The following is a 20,574-nucleotide window of genomic DNA, read 5'->3' as shown; positions in this document are numbered from 1 at the left end:
AATAGAGTCGAAGGATTTGGAAAAATCTATGAAAATGCGTAGTGTTAACAATTTATTCTCGAAATTATTTAAGATTAATTCTTTTTGCGTTAGCAGAGCAAGCTCTGAAGACATCCCATGCCGGAAACCAAACTTCATATCTGATAAGATACTGTACTTATCACAAAATGACGTAATTCTCTTGCAAATGATTTTTTCTAGGCCCTTTGAAATCACAGGAAGTACAGATACTGGCCTATAATTTGTTAAATCGTTCTTGTTTCCGGACTTAAATAAAACGATCACGTTTGCGTGCTGCATTTTCTCAGGAAAGACGCCACTGAATAATCAAAGATTAAAAATGTGAGTAAGCGCTTGCAACAAAATGTCTAGCACAAATTTAATGGGCCTAATCTCAAGTCCATTTATATGGCGCGATGTGCTGTTCTTCAACGACGCAAATGCCGAGTATACCTCTTCTGGTGTTGTAGCTTTGAAAAAGGCAGTGTGTTTAGAAAGGAAGTCGCGTTTACATCATGCGTGCTTGAGTTTAATGACGTGAAGTGTTTGTTAAACTTGTCAGCTAATTCTTCACCATTAATTGCTTTATTATCAACTATTAGCTCTAACTCCTGCTCTATTAAAGACGTGTTGAAAATGTTTGATCTTAACGTTCCTCAGAAATTTATTCACAAAGTTTCGGTACTTTTTACAAGAGAAGTCCGCGGGTTCTCGAGTCTTCACAAACTTGGCATACAGCATATTTTTTTCGCGGATCATTTTGAGGCATTCATCTGTAAGCCATGGCTTCCTAATTTTTTTCGATCTTTTCACTTGTTTATACGGAAAATAGTATTCGTAAACGTTCAGAAGTGTATGCATGAATACGTTGGAAGCTTCATCTGCTTGTGTGCAATCAAGCACAGGGCTGAAATTTATTTTTTCGAGGAGGAACATTTTTATTTTTATTTATTTATTTCATACTGCAGACCAAGAATTGGTCCAAGCAGGACAGGTACAAGCGGTAGGATAAACGTACAAACACAAAAGATAACATAGGAAAATATTACGCAATATGGAAACATCACATCAATTAATAGTACGTATCACCAATTAACAGTACGTAACATGGGAAAAAATAACAAAATAAAAATAAAAATAAGTCCGTCTAGGGGCAACGTTGTCCCGAGTCTTTGTTCAAGAAAATGGCGTCCCACAGGGTTGCGTGTTAAGCACTACACTTTTCGTGGTGAAGATGAATTCCATAAATTCAGTTATACCGTCCAACATTATGCACTCTTTATACGTCGACGACCTTCAAATTGCATGCTGTGCCCCGGGTATATCTACATGCGAAAGGCAAATCCAGACAACAATAAACAAGTTGATGCAATTGGCCGATAAAAATGGATTCCGTTTTTCTACACAGAACACTGTGGCAGTCGTATTTTCACAAATAAGGGGGTTACACCCGGACCCAGCTCTCAAATTAAATCAAAGCCCGATAACGGCTAAACACGAACAAAAGTTCTCAGGAATAAAACTAAGGCAAACAAAGCGCTTAACCTCCTCAAGGTCATATCACGCAGGCATTGGGGCGCCGACAGAACGTGCCTGTTACGCATTTACCGCTCTGTCGTGCGCCGCATTCTTGCCTACGGTTGCATAGTTTACGGATCAGCGAGGCAGTCGTAGATCAAACGTCTTGATCCCACACACAACCACGGACTGCGCTTAGCAACTGGTGCGTACAGGAAGTCAACATTAGAAAGCCTATATGCCGACAGTAACGATCCGTGGTTGGAGCCCCGAAGAACCTTCCTTACAATTTCATACGTGCTTAGAATCACAGCTCTACCTACCCATATATGCCACACTCTGGTTACTTACACCCCAAACGGAATACACTATACCAACAAACCACACAGAGTTAGACCACTTATCCTTCGATTGTAAGATATGTGCCAAAACTACGATGTTCCGAACGAGGCTCTCAAGGTAGCCGAAAGACGGAACAGACTGCCCCCGTGGTATGATTTCGCACATTTTTGTGATTTTACTCTAACATGCCACAAGAAAAAAGAAACACCGCTTGAACACATAATGCAAGATTTCTCAGAATTACAAGAAAAATACAATGACTACACCGAGTTTTACACGGACGGTTCCAAGACAAATGAACATGTCGGAAGCACAGTCGTATCGAAACACTGGGGACACTGTCTTAGGTTGCCACAGTTTGCTTCGGTTTTTACAGCCGAAGTATACGCCCTGCTTATGGCCAGGAGATTATAAAAAAGTATTAAAAGATTAACAAAAAATCAGTTGTGTACACATATTCCCTCAGTTCACTCAATTCCCTCCATAGAACATCAGAGTGCGAACCTTTTCTCGGCTGTATCCTGAGAATCCCCGGCAAAAGTGAAAAGCACGGTCAATTAATTCGTCTCTGTTGGGTTCCAAGCCACGTGGGAATCCTGGAAAATGAAAAGGCGGACAAATGCGCAGCAATGACGGGTCGTGAAAAATTAAGAGAAATAAATCTTCCCTTGAAGGACTGTGTCCGGGTGGTCCGTGCTGCGATCACCTCAAAGTGGCAACAGGATTGGGGCTGTCAAGTAAACAACAAGCTATAAACAGTAAAGCCCATACTGCAGGAGTGGAAGACATATCACCAGGAACGTTTCATGGAAGTCATTTTATGTCGCGTTAGCATCGGACACAGACATATCACACATATCTTTTCATTGAAAATTGAAGAACAAGCGGTTTGTGATTATTGCCAAGAATCTCTAACTGTGAATCAAATTATAATAATATGCCCGGCTTTGGAGGGAAAAAAGACAGAAATATTTGAGGAACTTTACAAAACACTAACACAACTTCATCCCTTCCTGATCCTGGGCGTTCTTTGGGCATAGCTGGCCCTTGCACCATTAAACGTCACACATCAATAAATCTCCCTGATCCTAGCTGAAAAGGCACTTGTATCTCTAGACGATGTTTTTAAGTTTTTAGATAAAACAGGTTCCTAAACAAATTTTAAAGTAATGATCTTTGTTGCTTGACGCACTTTCATCCAATTATATAATTTCATCTTGTGCGTGGCGCATCATAATCTTAGTTGCTTTTGCGCCTTAAAACCTTACTTAACTAACTATTGATACTTTCCATTTGTCTTGCAGGTCTCGTTGTTTCGTTGCTCCAGTGCTTCCTGAGCATTTTCCAAATTTCCCTACTTGGCAGCATTCTTCTCTGGACAAGTCTCATGCTGTCAGCATTTGCGCCTAACATGCAGGTCATGACTTCACTTTTTGGAGCTCTTCATGGTACGTGTTTAAACTCGCGTACCTGTATAGTATCTGAAAAAGGCACTCAATTGGCTTGACATCATAAAGTAGGTTCACTTTTGTTCGTTTTGTCTTTTGAACTCGCAAGCGCCCGGCGAACGGTTCTGAGCGAAAGCTCTTGTACAGACGTGAATACTGGCAAGAAAGAGCTGGAGCAGTGTCACTGCGAAATAAAGAAACACATGCACTCAAGTAAATTTGCTATTTTGAATAATATAGCTTGGTGTAGAAAATTTTATAAAAAATTTGGATGACACAAAATATAACTGACGATTACGATACTCCCTAATGCGAGATTGGAGCGCAGCTCTATAAGTGTTTTTATTTCGCGATATATTGGCTGGCACGGACAATATCTCGTGCGGCACGTTGCAAATGGAGCGAAGTGTGGCGCGATTGACTCGCTAATCGGGAGATCACGAGACGCAGTGCGTGGGTGAAGCGTGGGCGCGTTTCACCGCAGCCACCTCAGGCAGACCTCCGCTCATGCGGCGCTTTGTTTCAATATATGGTATCGGTGGTGTCATCGGTGAACAGACGAGGCGCGCTACTCTAGCGTTATCTCGTAGACATCGTCGCCGCAGAGCGCGTCTTGCGTGGCATTACGCTTTTCTTCTCACGCTTTCGCCACACCCTCCTACGCTTTCCTGCACGCTCTCTCTTCGCTATCGCCGTCTTTCATCCTCCAATGCGCTCGTTCACTCGGTTACGAGACACGCCGATGCTCGCCGCAGCAGCGGGAGCCTAAGAGCTGCGCTCTCATAAGGCACAATAAACGAGCTAGGTGGCATGTGCCCGGAGCACGTTTCATTAACGATGCTCACATCACAAACTGCTGCTTTAATTCGGCTGCCACCTTACCATAAATAAATTAAAAATAAATCCTGAGGTTTCAAGTACCGAAACCCGATCTCATTACGAGGCTAAAGGTATAGCGGGGGTCTTCGACGTGCACCTAAATCTAAGTTCACAAGTGTTTCTTTTTTTTTCGCCTCCATCGAAATGCAGCAGCACCGCGGCTACGGTCGGACCCGTAACATCAAGATTAGCACAACGTCAGAGCCACCGCGATACCGCGGATGATAAGAATTCCTACTGCTTTATAGAGAATAAAGAACAGCGTGAACTCACGAGGACGAAACGAATACCAAGACACACATGGCGCTGACTTAAAGCTACTTTTATTTTCGGAAGTAAACGAAATATATAGCATACATATGTTATATGAAAATAAAGAAACAGGCATGACAATCACGTGCATGGGGTCGTCGCTTCATCAGAACTGCTCGTTGCTCTGAACTAGGGTTGCACAACATACGGCCCGCGATAGAATAATCAGCGGTACGCGGCCGCGTTTTTCCCGGAGGATGTTGACACCCGTCACATGTTGGAGGTACAGTGGCTAGAATAGTTAAGTGTGTTGAACGCGCTGTTTCGCGCGTGGCGCTATGGGAGGAAACTGCCAGGTGGCGCTGCCACAGGCTTACACGTCGGCCGCGACGGCGGCTAGCAGCTGCAGTGCAAGGGCGCTGCGTGGAATGCGATCGTCCGCGCGCAGCCCAATACTCAATAACAAAAAAAGAAAGCTTCGTTATATATTATAACGTTATAATATTGACTCGAGAGGCAAATAACTGGCATCCGCCACAGTCAGGGTGCGGAACTCGGAGACAGCGGAAGAAGCGGCGATCGCCCTCGCCACCACCACGAGCACGAACGCGGTCGAAGTCTTCACGGACTCCCAATCCGCAGTGCGAAATTACATGAGAGGCCGAATATCGGTGGAATCAGTCAAAATTCTGCAGAAAAGAAGCACTCCGCTCCCTTACACTTGCGTCACGTGGGTACCAGGGCACGAGGGGCTCGAGGGAAACGAAGCGGCACACGCCGCGGCCCGCGATCACGTCAACCGGGCCTCTCTTGCCGCCTCGCGAGACCCCCGACCGCCTGGTGACGCAGCGGAAACGGAGACAATACCCCCCACGTATAACGCCATCCTCCAACACTACCGACTGGGACGCAGGGTGTACCCGCCACCTCATCCAAAACTGACCAAAGAGGAAAGCACCGCATTCCGAAGACTGCAGAGCAATACGTACACCCATGGGATCCTCCTGCATCGCATCCACCCGACACTACACACCTACAACTGCCCGATCTGCGCCGTGCCAGACACTCTGGCTCATTTGCTACTCGAGTGCCCGTGGCGCCCCGAAGACGCCGTTACCAAACATACAACGTCCGAAGACGTGAACCTCCTCGCCGAGACGTGGGAGGCCAAGATCTGCACCCCGGCCCTGGACGAACAACGACGTCTTGTCGCCAGAGCCCGGGATGCTATCGCGGCCAGAGGATTCCTGGAATGAGCGACCCTCCCACCTAGAGTGATCCACAGCTCAAACGCTCGGGAATACCGTCTCGAAAATTAAAGTTTATTTCTTCATCGTTATATTATATTCTCAGCTCCTGCATGGAGGCAAATTGCGATAGAGTAAGCTATGCTAGCCCTTTCGGAATTGAAAGGCCCCGAGGTAACAATCTGATTGGCGCACGTCGATGGTAGAATTGTAGCTTCCTTTCGCCGATTTACTCCTGCTTACACCTTATCGAACGCAAAGCAAGAAAATTCCCAGTGGTAACTAGGAAGCAAACATTTATTTTTGACATACTTTTTTTACGCAAACAACTCATGTTTGAAGAGTACCTTAGAATGCGTTTAAAGCAAACCATTCTCAGTCAACGAGGATATTTTGTTACGCGACGCACCTGAGCTGGTGCTTTTATTTTCACGAGAAAACGAAATGTTTAACCCTCTCATGCATGAAATAAATCCAGAGGATAAAAAAAATTATTTTTGGCCTGAAAGTATTAATAGAGACCACAAAGATCATGAAAAATTTTTATTTCAAGTGATCCAGAGCCTCTGTATTACATTTTTGATGTGTCCCCATATGAGGACAACATGCATAAGCCGATAATAATCCCTGGTTTCAGTACACATGAAATACATAGTACTCTAAAAAATTATTGAGCATGTCACGCTAGAACACTGAAAAGAACATTACAATTCAGACTGAAACGCTGACGATTGGTCTTGCACATTCCGCTTAGGCACTGTGGAATGACTGGAAGCACTCGGGACAGAGAGGCACGTTGCAGCGACCGCAGAGGTACCTTGTCTTGCTGCGGCAGGCAAGGCTTCGACAGCGGCTGGCGTACTTTTGCTCGCTCTTTTTTGGGAAATGGCGCCCGCCGTCGAAATCTCATTTCCAGGGGCACATGGTGGAGCACTCTCTTTTTTATGAGCCGCTGGCGAAGATCGTTGGAATGGCCGACCTCTGTCGCTTCGAGCTTGTGCTGCTTCACCCATCCATGAGAGTGTATCCATCAGCTCTCAAAGCTGGCCGTCAGGAATACCGTCTCGAAATTAAAGTTTATTTTCTTCATCATCATCGTTATATATATTCTCGCTCCTGCATGGAGGCAAATTGCGATAGAGTAGCTATGCTAGCCCTTTCGGAATTGAAAGGCCCCGAGGTAACAATCTGATTGAGCGCACCGTCGATGGTAGATTGTAGCTTCCTTTCGCCGATTTACTCCTGCTTACCCCTTATCGAACGCAAAGCAAGAAATTCCCAGTGGTAACTAGGAAGCAAACATTTTTATTTTTGACATACTTTTTTTTACGCAGACATCAACTCAGTGTTTGAAAGATCAACACTCAGAATGCGTTTGCATAATGCAGGACACTTCTATTCTCAGTCAGGACGAGGATAGTTTGTTACATGCGACAAGCCTACCGTTAGAAGCTGGTGGAACTTTGTTTTTCACGAGAAACGAAGCGATATGTATTGAGAGGGTTAAATAGTTCACAAACAGTTCAAACAGAACATTGTCAGTCTTAGGTTATTTATTCTCTGCTAAGTGACGCGTCTGAGCTTCAGGTGCTTCTTTTCACGGGAAGACGCTCTCTCTTTGTTGAGTGCCTTCGTGTAGATGTGCAAACAGGTTAACAAAAAGAATTTTGTAACCTCGTTGGTAAGGCTGTGGCCATGCGGTGCACAGCCCAGTATGACGTCGTTTTTGTGCAGTCAGAAGACACGCTCTTCCAAGCTGTCATTGTGCAACTCGTTGTAACTGAACCACGTCGAAAAAAGTGGTTTCAAGGGCTATACAAATGAGAAGAGCTTCTCCGAACTGTAAATGAGGCTGCTATTGTCGCAGAAATTGGCGAAAATCGCCACCTGTTCGTTGGCTTCGTGGGCAGAAACAATTATGGAGCTCGTCAAAGCATTCCTTGCACACAAACTTCTGGATTGTTTTTCGTGCAACATATCCTGTCATGTAGAAGCCGCGAGTCGTTTATCTTTTCAGGGCAATTATGGTCGGGGAGCATTGCGGATACAAAAGTAGAGACTGGTAGGCTAGTTGGTATGGCATTATTTACACAGTATATAGCGCTGAAGCACACGGATGGTGAAGGAAACTGAAGGGACACAGCGCTAACTGAGTGTCGCGGTAGCCGCGTGTGTCAGTTGAACTTGCTGGGTTGATTTGTTTGTGTGTGTTCCTTCACCCTTCTTTTTATGCAGTGATATATATACCTGCTCTCGTGCAATAAACACTCAGTTGTTAGCGCTGTGTTCCGTCTGTTTCTTTCGCCGCCAGTGTACTTTGTCGTTACTGTGTAAATAAAGCATTGCGGACTTCTTTATCAAGTCAGAAGCTTATTCAACTTTGCCACCATCCAGCAGTGCATCCAGTTTATGATTTGCAGCCTCACTGCTGAGGAGAAAGGTCAGATCACCCCCTTCACAGTTGCCACCGCTGGTAGCTTTGGCTAAATTGTAGAAACTAAAGTAGTTCAAGGTGATCAAAAATTGAGCAGCAGTACGATAGTAGCTTCCAGGCACGAAACAATGTTTCGCGCCATGAATACACATACAGATTTGCTGCAGTACAAAAAGAAACGAGCGTAACTTGCCACAGGTCAGGGCGGGCGACATCACTGAAGCAGCAGAGCAGGCGCGACTCGCATCGGGCGACGTGCGTGTAAACGACAGCGCGCGCCCCCTCACGGCTCCCGTCGGAAGGCTTCAATGCGCCTCTACGGTGGCTAGAAGGGGAGGTGGGAGCAACGCAGCCGTCGGAGAGCGCGGCGTTTGTTGCAGCGATTCATGATCACGGTGTTCATGATGCCGAGTAGTGGCGCGCGCGTCGACGGTAAGATGCCTCCGCTGTAGCTTGCCTGCTGACGGAGTTAGCGAGTGCGCTCGGTTTACATGGTTCTGTTCGGTTCTTTTAGCTCCACGGCTCGTTTCTGTTCGCATTCACGCTGTGCAGTTGTGCCTCCTTGTGGTGACAATATTTTTACACGTCGCCATGTTTTAAGAAGCCATGTCAAGTCGCATGAAACGACCGACGCACTGTTTTGAGCCGGGCTGCACAACAGGCTATGTTTCTGCTAAAAAAGCAGAAAAAAAACCATCCCTTTTCTCGGTACCTGATGACGATGAGGCACTTAAAGTGTGGCAGCGGCCCGTGCCCCGTGCATACAAGGCCTTAGACAGGGTTTCGAAGATCCGTGAGCTGCACTTTGAACGCCAGTTGAATCATCTACAGGGTGTCCCAACTATCATGCAACAAGATTTAAAAATATGCAAATGACCCGTAGCTGTACAGAACCAAGGCAATGTTGTTTGCCGTCGCTTCTAGATTCTCACATTATTTTTGCATTCTTCTTAATTACATAATTAGTCCTAATTAATTATTCAACTTCTCAAATATTATAATTAGAGTGTCAATGTGGAAATTGTAGAACAACTTAATAAACTGCCGATACAACTTTCTTTTGCTCAATACGTGCTACATAAAAGTGTTTTTCCGAGCGTGAAAGAAGCCCGCGAATACACGCAAAGTGCCTCGAGCCGCCAGTCGCGTGGCAATTTTGCGTGTATTGTCGGGCTTCTTTCGCGCTCGGAAAAACACTTTTATGTAGCACGTATTGAGCAACAGAAAGCTGTATCGGTAGTTTTTAAAGTTGCTCTACAATTTTCACATTGACACTTTTCATCTAATTATAACATTTGAGAAGTTGATTAATTATTGAAGACTAACTATGTAATTAGGCGTAATGCAAAAATAATGTATCTACAAGTGACAGCAAACAACATTGCCTTGGTTCTGTACAGCTACGAGGCATTTGCATATTTTTAAATGTTGTTGCATCATAGTTGGGACACCCTGTATATTGGATCATATAATGAAGTGCTGTCTGTCGTCCTTTTGAGTATTCTTCATGTCTCCACCCTTCTAGTTCATCACATTAGCGACTAAAATAAGTTTGTTTACTTAACTCCTATGTGGAATGATTTCTAAAGCATCTTATATTCATATTAACCAATTTGACGAGCTGGATGCAGTGCATGGCAGTAATATGACCTAAGGAGCTCATCACTGCGAACCTAGAAATTGGTGCAGCTTTTTTTACCCACACTACTAGCATAATATTCTTAGCTTTAGCTGAAATCATTTTTTTCACTCCCGAAGATTCCGGAAAGCACGTAGAACGCGTGCGACCGAGACCAGCGAAAAATATTTGTGCCGGCCGTGACGTGCCCGAATCTAATGTATATTTAACACTTAACCGCTCATCAGAGAATAGCTGCTAGTCATTTATTGTCTCCTCTACTAACAAGGCACGATATGCATTAGCTTAACGCAAGTTATGTCAAATATGCGAGCGCTACTTGCGAACAAAAACGCCCGCTTCGAAACCCGCGGCACCAATCGCCGTGCCTCCGCGCCCGGGGAGCGATCTTGCTGTCGACTGCAGCGCCGCCGCTGCTGTCATGATTGCTTGTAACACTCCGCCGCCGCCGTTGCTCTCACCTCCCCCTTCTGGCCACCGTAGCGCCCCGTAGGCGCTGCGTGCCGCTCGTTACACTTCCCCATTATAGCCACTGTATTGGCGGCAAGCATTCATTCACGTAGATTTTCGGTTTCTGTAGATTGTAACGACTTGGCTCATTATCCGACAGGCGGCATGGACTATCTTACCGCGCTTGTAGTTTCCAAATCGTCATTTTGAATAATGAGCGCGCTTCCCAGGAAGAGAAATATAGACCAGGAATGGCGAAAATTCAACGAAGACCTGAGCGCAGGTACTTCTGTGTCGGATTCTCTTTTCGTACAAAAGGAGTACAACGTAAGACGCCACTATGAGATGAACTATTCGGCGCTCTTTGCGACATTGACAGAAAGACGAGGGTCGCGAATTTGAAACGCAAGTTGCGTGCGGAGCAACGCACTTTTACGGAAGTAAATAATGCATGTGAGACAGCTATGAAGGTGTCATACCGAACATCCCAGGATTTTGCAAATTCACGTCGCGCGTTCCCTGATGGCGACGTCATAAAGGAGTGCCTTATAATGAGCTGCGAAAAGAGGTGCCCGGACAAGAAGTTGGCTTTTTAAGCTCTCAGCTTTTCAAGAATGACGGTCCAGCGACTTGTGCTTTATATTCCAGAAGACCTAAAATCAACAACTCCAAGCGTGCTGCAGCAAGTAAGCCTACTACTCTCTAGCTTTGGACAAGAGCAGACATGAAAAACGTAGCCCAGTTGCTTGTTTTTTAGTCGAGGTGTGGATGGAACTTCCAGAGATGGTGTTCTATGTACGGACGCACACCATGGGAAGAGATAAGCAAGGAAGTCAGACACGTCGTGGAGAAACTCAACCTGTCGTGGTAAAAGCTCGCAGATGTCTGCGCATATGCAGCCTAAGCCATGGTGGGCATGAGAAGTGGAGCCGTCTCGTTGCTGGAGGCCTGCATCGAATGGCGTGGTACTTAAGAAGTACAATTGGTTCGCTGCATTACATAAAAGCGCTCTGTGCGATGAGTATTAAATTTGAGCGGGGCCTTAATGATGATGGTGACGTCAGTCGTGAAGCTCGTTCGTTCTCACGCGTTGAATCCCAGAATACTTCAAGAGTGCTTGCGGGAAGTAGAAAGCGATCACGTGTATACATGTTGTGTCACTCTAAAATCCACTGAGTAAGCCGTGGGAATGTCTTGAGTCCCTTCGTGTCGCTTTAAGACGGCGCCATCAGTTTCCGAAGCGACGAAGAGAAAAACACTCCTGAACTCGAATACCAAGAGTCCTTCTGGGACCTTGCATTCTTCACTCATATCACGTGTAATATCAACACACTGAACACAACTTTGCATGGAAAGGAGCACCTTATTGCGGACACGGTGAGCGCCATATTCGCGTCCTAAGAGAAACTGCGCTTGTTCATGTCGCCACTCAAATGGGGGAAGATAGATCACTTTCCTACCTGCCAGAAGCTATTTCCTGCTGGACAGAAGCAGAGGTCAGTAAGCACCACCTACGTGCCGCATGTGCGGTAGAGTTCCAACAACATCATTTGAAGACGAGAATGCGTGCTACCACCTATTTGGGGAACTGTTCACGGTGACGCCTGAAGACTGCGACTCCACAGTTAAGCTAGAGCTCATCGATCTGCAGTGTCTGCCGCATTTGAACTCCCTGCACCGGGAGCAGGTGCCCACCAACGCCGTACTGTAGTACTGCCTCCCCGACCGCACTTCTTTGGTTTTAGAAGAACGTTCATAACCACAAATACAGAAATATATCTAACAATGCATTGAAAGTAGTGTCTTGTCTTCGGAAGCACGTGCATCTGTGAGCACCCGCTCTCTTTGATGACTCTTAATAAGAGGCGCCTTCGGCCTTCAATGACCGATACGACAATAAAAAAACGTGCTGAGGACTACAACAAGTGCGTTTACACCAACTATCGAATGCCTTTCTGCAAACAGAACATCAATGTTTTAAAGTTAAGTGCAGCCCATGTGGTTCCATCGAATGCCTTTCTGCAAACAGAATATCAATGTTTTAAATTTATGTGCAGCCCATGTGGTTCCCAGAATAGTTGGTTTTGCCCTTTCATGGAGTTGTGCAACCCTACTCTAAACATACACAGGAAGAAATGAGAAAGGAGAAACGTCTCTCACTCTCCTATCAATTAACACAAAAAATTGCGATCTGCGAACTTTCGTGCAATTATTGGAGCGAATACATTTATTTCTGTGCATTTAAATACCTTAAACGCTTTTGAAAACGCTGCACGATGTTCCCTTTTCTTCTTCAGCAAACTCAAGTCGCAATGGATGTTAGTCACATCTTTTTTTCTAATTTTATGCCTTACCCGCCGCGATAGTTTAAGGCGTTGAGGTGCTCAGCTTGAGTTCACAGATTCAATCCCGGCCGCGGCGGTTGCATTTTGAGGGGGGTGGAATAGAACACTTAGATTAGGCGTACGTTAAAAAAAAAACAAGTAGTAAAAACTATTCCGGAACCCACCACTACGCGATGTCTCATTATATGATGGTGGTTGTGGCATGTCAAATTGCTGATTTTTTAACATTTGTTTACTTCAAGCATGTGTTGTTCGTGCATGAAATGAAATTATATAGTATTCAACAACTTTTCTGTTAAACAGGTGACCACCACGTTTCCGTATGTTCAGGACAATCTGCACAAGTCGCAATGACATTTAACTGATGTCAAAAATGTGCGTTTACCTTCGCAGCGTCTTGCACTAAATTTTTATTTCTATTTTTGTTCTTTTCATAGGCTTGGGAATCGGCTTCATAGAAAATACGATGGCGGTGACTATAGCGACCTCGTTCCTGGAGCAACAGTCTTTCGCAATGGGTTTGAAAGATTGCGGGCGCACCTTGGCTGTTCTTGTTTTCCCTACTATTGTATCCAGTTTAAATTCAGTATACGGCGTCCGCAGCACGCTTGCACTTTGTGGAGCGCTTCTCACACACGTAACATTACTAGTGCTAGTGCTACGGCTGTGTCCGATTATGGGACGTCCGAAATTTGGCCGAACTAACAAAAGTACGTGCGCCATCACACCTACGCCAGTAGAAAGTAGGCTCCATTACAAGAAATCATTCCATGAGAAGACCAACACAATAAAGGTGGCAACTATCGATTATATGTCCTGCAAAAACTTTGAGGAAGCATCCACACGCCGGGACAATAACGTTGTGCTGCTTGGAACGGCTAAGCGAATTCCATGTAGCGAAATAGACATAGACGCAGACAAGAAAGCTGCTCGCGGCGCCGCACCATCATCATCAAGCACTGCCTCCAAAGGCAGCAGCAAAACTCCTGTAGAGCAACTTCGTGCGCGTGGAAGTACTGCCTCCCCGACCTCACAAGCACATGAGTGCGTGACAGGTTTTGCAAAAATTTACCCGCCGCAAACTGCGAGTACGCCTCTGCAGAATAATGAAAGTTCTTCATTGACAAGCAACGTTGAAAGAGCAGCCCGTGATGAGGACGAAAAGGCTCAGTTGCAGTCAGCAAGCAACACCAGACTGTTCCTTTTACTTACTGAACCAAGGTTTTACGTACTCGTGTTCCAAAATACAGTGATGAACTACTCGGCAATTATACTTCGAGCGATAACAGTAGACTATGCAAGGGACAAGGGGGTACCCTTGGCTCATGCCGAGTTGGTGGGCACATATTGCGCGGCCACCGATCTGCTTCTAGGCCACATAGCGTTGCCCTTCCTGGCCGACCGCGGATTTGTGAACCGAACCTTGCTTGCGTCTATAACGTTTGCTCTTCTCTCGGCAGCAATGTTTGTGCTAAGCGTTTCGCAAGGATTAGCATCTTTCATTGGCTTATTTGTACCAATGTCCTTCCTCATTTCGGCGACGTCGTCATTCTCGCCTGTGTTGATCACCGGTTATCTTGGCCCTTGTCGGGTTCCCCTAACCTATGGCGCCTCAGGGCTTGTGACAGGCCCTCTGCTCTTGGCGACACCCCTAATAACTGGTAAGTGCGCTTCTTTTTATCCTTTTTGGCGGTGCCTTGTCTTGCTAGTAGCAGTGCTCTGAATGTTCCAATGTTCCAACTTATGAAACGTGTAGGACTCTTGTGGCATTTTAACCTTTGCTTTTCGTTAATTTCTTAAAAATGCTCAAACAGATTATGTCTCAAACGAACGAAACATACTTATCTGGCAATAAGGGGTGAAATTTGCCTGTTCTGGTGCCTACTACGGGCGCTAGTTTCAAATGCAAAGGGATAGAATGCTTCGGGCCCAATTGCGGCAAGGCCGAAACAACCACGCCAAGCTCGGGCCTACACTAGGCCTTGCAGACACCGTAATACACCAGACCCCAACATCACTCTGAAAGAACCCACTCTGGTAGACGAATACGTCACTTTTGCACGAAACAATGAAGGCACAAACTCGTTACACCCTCCACGCAAACGTATGCTGCAGATGCACGCCACCTCGCAACCTATAGCCCCCGTAACACCAGCTGCGCTCGCACCGCTTCATTGTCCGATGATCCGCAGAAACCTCCCACCTTTACGTAACCTCACATTTGCAGTCGCAGCCACATCGTTGTTCCTGCCATTCGCATGGCTGCTCGGCTATTTGCCTCAACCCTCCCTCAGCTCACAGCCCGCATTAGAAAAGAACACAAGCTCGTGGTATACACTGCACCAGGCGAAGATACCTCAGGCGCACTTGAATTGGGCAAGACTCTCATGCTAAGCGATCAGCAACATGAAGTTCAAGCCTTTGTCGATGCCCCCAACGCCTTCAGAAGGGTATTGTTTCCGGCACAGAAAATAATACCACCAATCATCCTACTCGGCATCGTTAAAAAAATTCTGGGAATTTACCTTTTAAACCACGAATGAACTATGAGGCACGCCGTAATGTCATACCCGTGGTTTATTTTGACGGGCTGGATTCTATAAAATGTACCAAAATATTAGTACACGAGTGGTTCTACATTCCACCCCGCGGCTGATATGAAGCAGCGGCTGATATGAAGCCCGGATTGAACCATGCCAGAAATGCAACAGTTTCACCACCCGGTCGACATATACATGCAACCAGCGCCCTCAAGACACCGAACATAAGGCACTAACTTCGCCAAACTAGATAAACCATAATGGCCGCCCCTGCGAACCTTCTAATACCGATCATGGACTGCCACCTTAAAATAAATCGGCAACCGCATACTCCCTCCATATCTGGAAATGGAACTCTCGAGAGTACCGTTACAAATATACCGGTTTGGGATCCGCATCATAATAATTTGATACATTCGCTAGAAATGGTGCAAAATAATTCGGTCCGTTTTATACTCTCTAATTACAATCGAATCTCGAGCATCACGGTAATGAAAGCTAACCTTAAACTACCTACGCTTGCTTCTCGGCGTGCGATGCTTCGCTTAAGCCTTTTTCACAAACTGTATCATCATCCTTACCTGCGCGATTTACTAATACTTCCTCCCCATTACGTTTCGCACCGTCTGGATCATGCTCATAAAGTTGGTATTCCGTTGTGTCAAACAGAATCATTCCTACAGTCATACATACCACGCACATAAAATGATTGGAATTGCCTTCCCAAATTGTTAGTAACAATCTCAGATCATGAAAAATTTGTGACTTCATTAACGAATGCATTGTACCATCTTGTTGTATCTTGCCTCTTTATAGCAGTTATTGTATAATTAGAAACACTGGACTGCTTCTTTGTATTTATTGTATTTATAGTATTTTTTGTAACATGTATTCTGCCTCTTCATAACCATTATCGCATAACTAGAAACATTGTGCTGCTTCTTGTAGTTGAAATTTTGTTGTTCTTTATTTTATACCACTCCCCTCTGTAATGTCTGTTGACCCTGAGGGTATCATAAATAAATAAATAAATAAATAAATAAATAAATAAATAAATAAATAAATAAATAAATAAATAAATGGGGTGCGATCATTCAATTTCTCGCCACCGAAGCAGAAGCACCTATCATTGCCCTCCAAGAAACCAACCGCTATCATTCCTGCCAGGCTGCTCAACATACAGCACCACACACGATGGCGCCAACGCTTTGTAGCTACCCTGGTGACCAATTCGATCGCAGTCATCGAGAACACATTTTACCATCCACAGCCCCCTTGTCGCACTTGAACTTTCGTTCATAACACATCCTCAACCACTACAGTTCAGCCCAAACTCGTCGCAATGACATTGATCCTCTCTTTTCGGTGGTCATGGAACTCCTGAACTACGTAATCACTTTCGGTGGCTTCAGCGCTGTCCAACTCGCTTGGGCTTTTAAGCCGGATAATACTAATCACCGAAAGCTGGTCACACCAACTCGCTCTCCTGAACGGAGCAGTCGAATCCACACGAATCGGGAATGATGTATGTCGCGACACCAATCCAGCCCTCAATAAGGTCAGAGGGTTTGCTCATTGTCACTGGGCCAGTTTACGAGGAATAAGGATTCTAAGTTGCCACGTGATAAATTGAACCCCGTCGGGTGCAGGCATATAAACTTGTGTATGAGGTATGATTCTGTGTATTTTCTCTCGCGAGGTGAACGAAGATTTTTCCATGTATTTGTTGAAGCAAGACTATATAATACAAACAAATTTTCAACAAACAAATATATGAACAAATATACAAGAAACAAAGTTCGACGTCAGGAGATTGGAATAAAATTCGATTGGGAATAGTTGTACGTTATACGGCTCATGCTTTGGAAGTTAGGCACTGCGAGGGACGTAAACAAAGTAAATTCGGATTTCTTTTTCTTCGACAAACTAGGCAAGTAACAGTTCCAATCATTATATTGAGCAATCTGGGCAAACTGGAGCGGTCTTGGTGCAAGCTTCGAGTTGAAACAAGGCAGCGGTATGTGCCAAGACCTCTTAATATTGTTCTTAAAGGAAAACGAAGGTCATTGGGCCTGTACCCTGGCTGCTGGACACGAGATCGCACTTTCGCATTCCCGAATCGGTGGCCGCATTCTTTCGGTGGCGGCAAAATCTTTCGTGGATGAAGGATTGGGTGCACCTTGAAGAACTCCAGGTGGCAGCAGTGAATCTAGACTCGTCCACTACGACGTCTGCAATAAGACTCTGTTGCTTTAACGTTTTATCACTTAGCACGTATCTTCTGCTATGCAAAGTACTAAGCTACGCGTTAGTATACGATATAGACTTTCCGACGAACCCTTTCGATGCACTGTGGTTACTCAGTTTGCTTGGCACGTGTCACCGGGCCACAAGGCCTCCGGAGATGGCTCGATATACGCGCAAGCACAACACACCGTGAATACGCTTTTCAATCAGTGTTGGGGACACCGTACATTGACAACGATTTCACAGGGAAGCTTCCAGGCTGCCACGCTCTCGCTGCGATAATTGTCATCACGTAACAGCTTATTTCGTGCCTCGAATGTTATAGGACACGGCGCATAGCTTATGAACGTTATAATTAGGTTTTCTGACATCTAGACATATATCCTATACCACCGTCCTTGTAAGCTATATCATTGCGAAGCGAAGTTCCTCTTGCAGTTCACGTTTTGGTTTTCTAACTGGCACTGTCTAATAAGCCGAGCGTTTTGCGCACAAATGCACAGGAACTGCCCTTGATAAGTTGTGTTCGCAGTATAGCCTAGATCACAGCACGGGCCCTGGTGCCGGGCGCGCTGGGTTAAGCGATTTTTGACGGGCCTGGGCCGGGCTCGGGTTGAAGCCCTGGGCCTGGGTAAGGCTCGGACCCGTTCACGGTTTAGTCTAGGTCCGACCTTCTAACACAAGCTGGCGCTCTGCATAGGTAGAAGTGCTGTTGTTGAAAGCTCAAGTGACAATTTGGGAAACCTGGCTCTTGGTTACCTTAGCAAGCAAATGTAAAAAAGAGTTTTAGTTCTTTTGCGGCTACAAAAATAACCTTTGTTCTCGCGAAATAGAATTTTACACTTCAGAACGCCGTTTAAACGATCTAAAGTTTACCCTTTTTACAACTGCGGTATCGCATCGCTCTCGATACGCTTACTTTATTGCAACTGATGCATTTTACCACTTCTTTTATATATTGCACCCGATTGACTCTGTAATATGATCACCTCAGTGCACGCAGATTCATTCCACTGTAAGAGCATACACAGTGTTATTTGTGGGCCTTAAATTTACACACGATGCATTTATCGTCGTCGGCTCACCGGGTTGGTACGCAAGTGCATTTCCCTTCTTCATTTTTGGTGCTCAAGTTAAAGTAGGCGCGTTCGAATTTTTAGCTGCTCTTGCACCTAACATAAGCTTCTTTTTTTCTTGCTTTAAGAGTCATTTTTTAGCGGTAATAATTGGAACGCTGAAGGGTCTTTCGCGCCACCGCTGTCGAGCTGTCACGGTATCTAAGACCACGCGTGGCGGATTATAAGGGCTATGCAGGGACGTGTAGTGCGTTTAGCTGCAAACGCTTCGAAGCCAAGTCACCATTAGGCGAGGTGTGAGACCAGCCTAGCCGGGGTTACATCGCATTCCGCTCCGTGTAGCAAGATGGGTCCCCACCACGCTCCCTAAAATCGGCTTTGCCGCAGCCAGGGCAGCGTTCTGGCTTCCACTGATGCCGTGGGCGTTGTGCGCACACACATTAGCGCTCTATACTAAGCAGCACCGCACTTGTCACACTACGGTGCATACACACAGCACACGTCAGGCAAACTCCAGCGCTGTCAAACGCCGAAAGATTTCTCAGTTTTCCGTCGGTCTCAGAGCGTGCACCATCGAGATGGGAGACCAGTAACGTCGTTGTCGGCACTCCTCACGGCAGGCGTTTGGCCGGGCACCATTCCTATCGCGCACCAGCAGTAGTCTTGCCTGCTACGTCGTGCCATGACGCCTCCACCTACTTTTAGAGCACCGTACGAGAAGCAACGCTGTCTCCTCATCGCTGCCTTCGGGTGAAACTGTCAAATATTTTACATGTACGTTCTTGAGGTTTACAAAATTAGGTGCTACGCAAGTGTTTTGAATAAAATGACTTGCCAGATATTCTTAACACAAGTCTTGCGTATTTCGGCCTCTGCACGTTAGCTGTACGCGTACTCTGTCAGATAAAGTTTTCACAATGTTTTACTGTCACTGCGTGCAGCTTTATTGTAATATTTAAAAGTACACCACCCAAGCAATGACAATTTTTTGTCATGTATAGGCTAAGTTCCTCTGGCGGGCGTGGTTCGGGCTTTTATATGGACGGCTTCATACGGTGGGACGCGGCCAAGCATGAGCATAAAAAGTCGGTGCCTGCAGTGATCCAGTACAGTCTCAAACTGTTGTAAAGACATGTTATTTATTATTTATTCTTTGAAAGTCCAACGTGAAAACAAACGCTACATTTTAGTACGCATATGAACGCGACACGCTGTGGTTCGCAAGGGTGCTGAAGAATTGCGTCGCGAAGTTTTCTACGTTACACTTAAGCCTACCTAAAAATTAAAAGCGCAGTTTCTTCTCCTGTTTATTTCCGCACCTATTATATTGCAGAAGTAATCCTTAACTCATTCTAATCCTAATTTTTTCTATACCATTTCCTAACAGGCTTTTTCAGGGACACCATGGGTTCGTACGACAACCTCCTGCGCCTAATTGGAGGGTTGGCTGCCATCTCCGCTATATTGATTCTGCTTCTTAGGATAACAGGAAAAAAGTCCTGATGTTCTTCAAACCTCAAATAAATATGAAGTCGTGAGCCGTAAGCAGGTTCTGTCGCACTGAACAAAAGAACCGTCAGTAGCATTATTTTATTGCGATAGCAATTATATGGACACTCAAAAGCAGATTTCTGCCGTCGGCGTCGCCGTTGCCGTCGCCGTCGCCGTCGCCGTGAGGTTCCGTATGACGTCAATCGAGATGAAATCGTCGCCGCGCGCCGCCGAACGCTGTATGTGCGAGTGAAAGGGCGCGAGGGACGCGCTCTTTTACGGCGAGTGAACGCACGGCGGAGAATAAACGCGCGTTCTGCGCCGTGCTTCCTTAAGGGCTGCAGAAGTAGGCGTCTCTTTCCTCCTTTACAATCATCATATATGTAGAGCAAACGCGCCTTCTTTCGACGCGCGAGAGGCCGTGGGGGAGGGGGGAGGGGGAGGGAAGGGAGACGACGTTTAGCTGCGGCACCAAATGCCTATTTATATCAGAGGCTCCGGCAACAGTCACCAACGCCGCAGGCATTTTGAGCGAACGCGGGAAAAACGCCGACGGCGTCGACAACAGTTCTGCGCGTTGCCGGTGCTGCTGCATGTCCAAATTTATACAGCTGATAAAGCTAATATCATTACTCTACAAATTTGCTATCGCAATTGATGCTTCGC

The 20,574-nt window shown here is 45.8% G+C and overlaps 1 protein-coding gene across 1 annotated transcript in view; it reads left to right on the top strand.

Annotated features, from left to right (window-relative positions):
* The window catches only part of LOC125943825 (uncharacterized), a 62,446-nt gene extending 42,485 nt beyond the window's left edge, over window positions 1-19,961 (top strand). The window contains exons 2-4 of the mRNA XM_049663348.1: window positions 3,165-3,308; window positions 12,992-14,215; window positions 19,805-19,961. Coding sequence (XP_049519305.1) covers window positions 3,165-3,308; window positions 12,992-14,215; window positions 19,805-19,920 — 1,484 coding nt within the window. The 3' untranslated portion in view covers window positions 19,921-19,961. The remainder of the gene's footprint in view (window positions 1-3,164; window positions 3,309-12,991; window positions 14,216-19,804) is intronic.
* Window positions 19,962-20,574: the final 613 nt, after the last annotated feature.

Source organism: Dermacentor silvarum, chromosome 3, assembly GCF_013339745.2.
Source record: "Dermacentor silvarum isolate Dsil-2018 chromosome 3, BIME_Dsil_1.4, whole genome shotgun sequence".
NCBI classification, from domain to species: domain Eukaryota; kingdom Metazoa; phylum Arthropoda; class Arachnida; order Ixodida; family Ixodidae; genus Dermacentor; species Dermacentor silvarum.
Note: the sequence above shows the minus strand (reverse complement) of the source record. Positions and strands in the feature narration are given on the sequence as shown.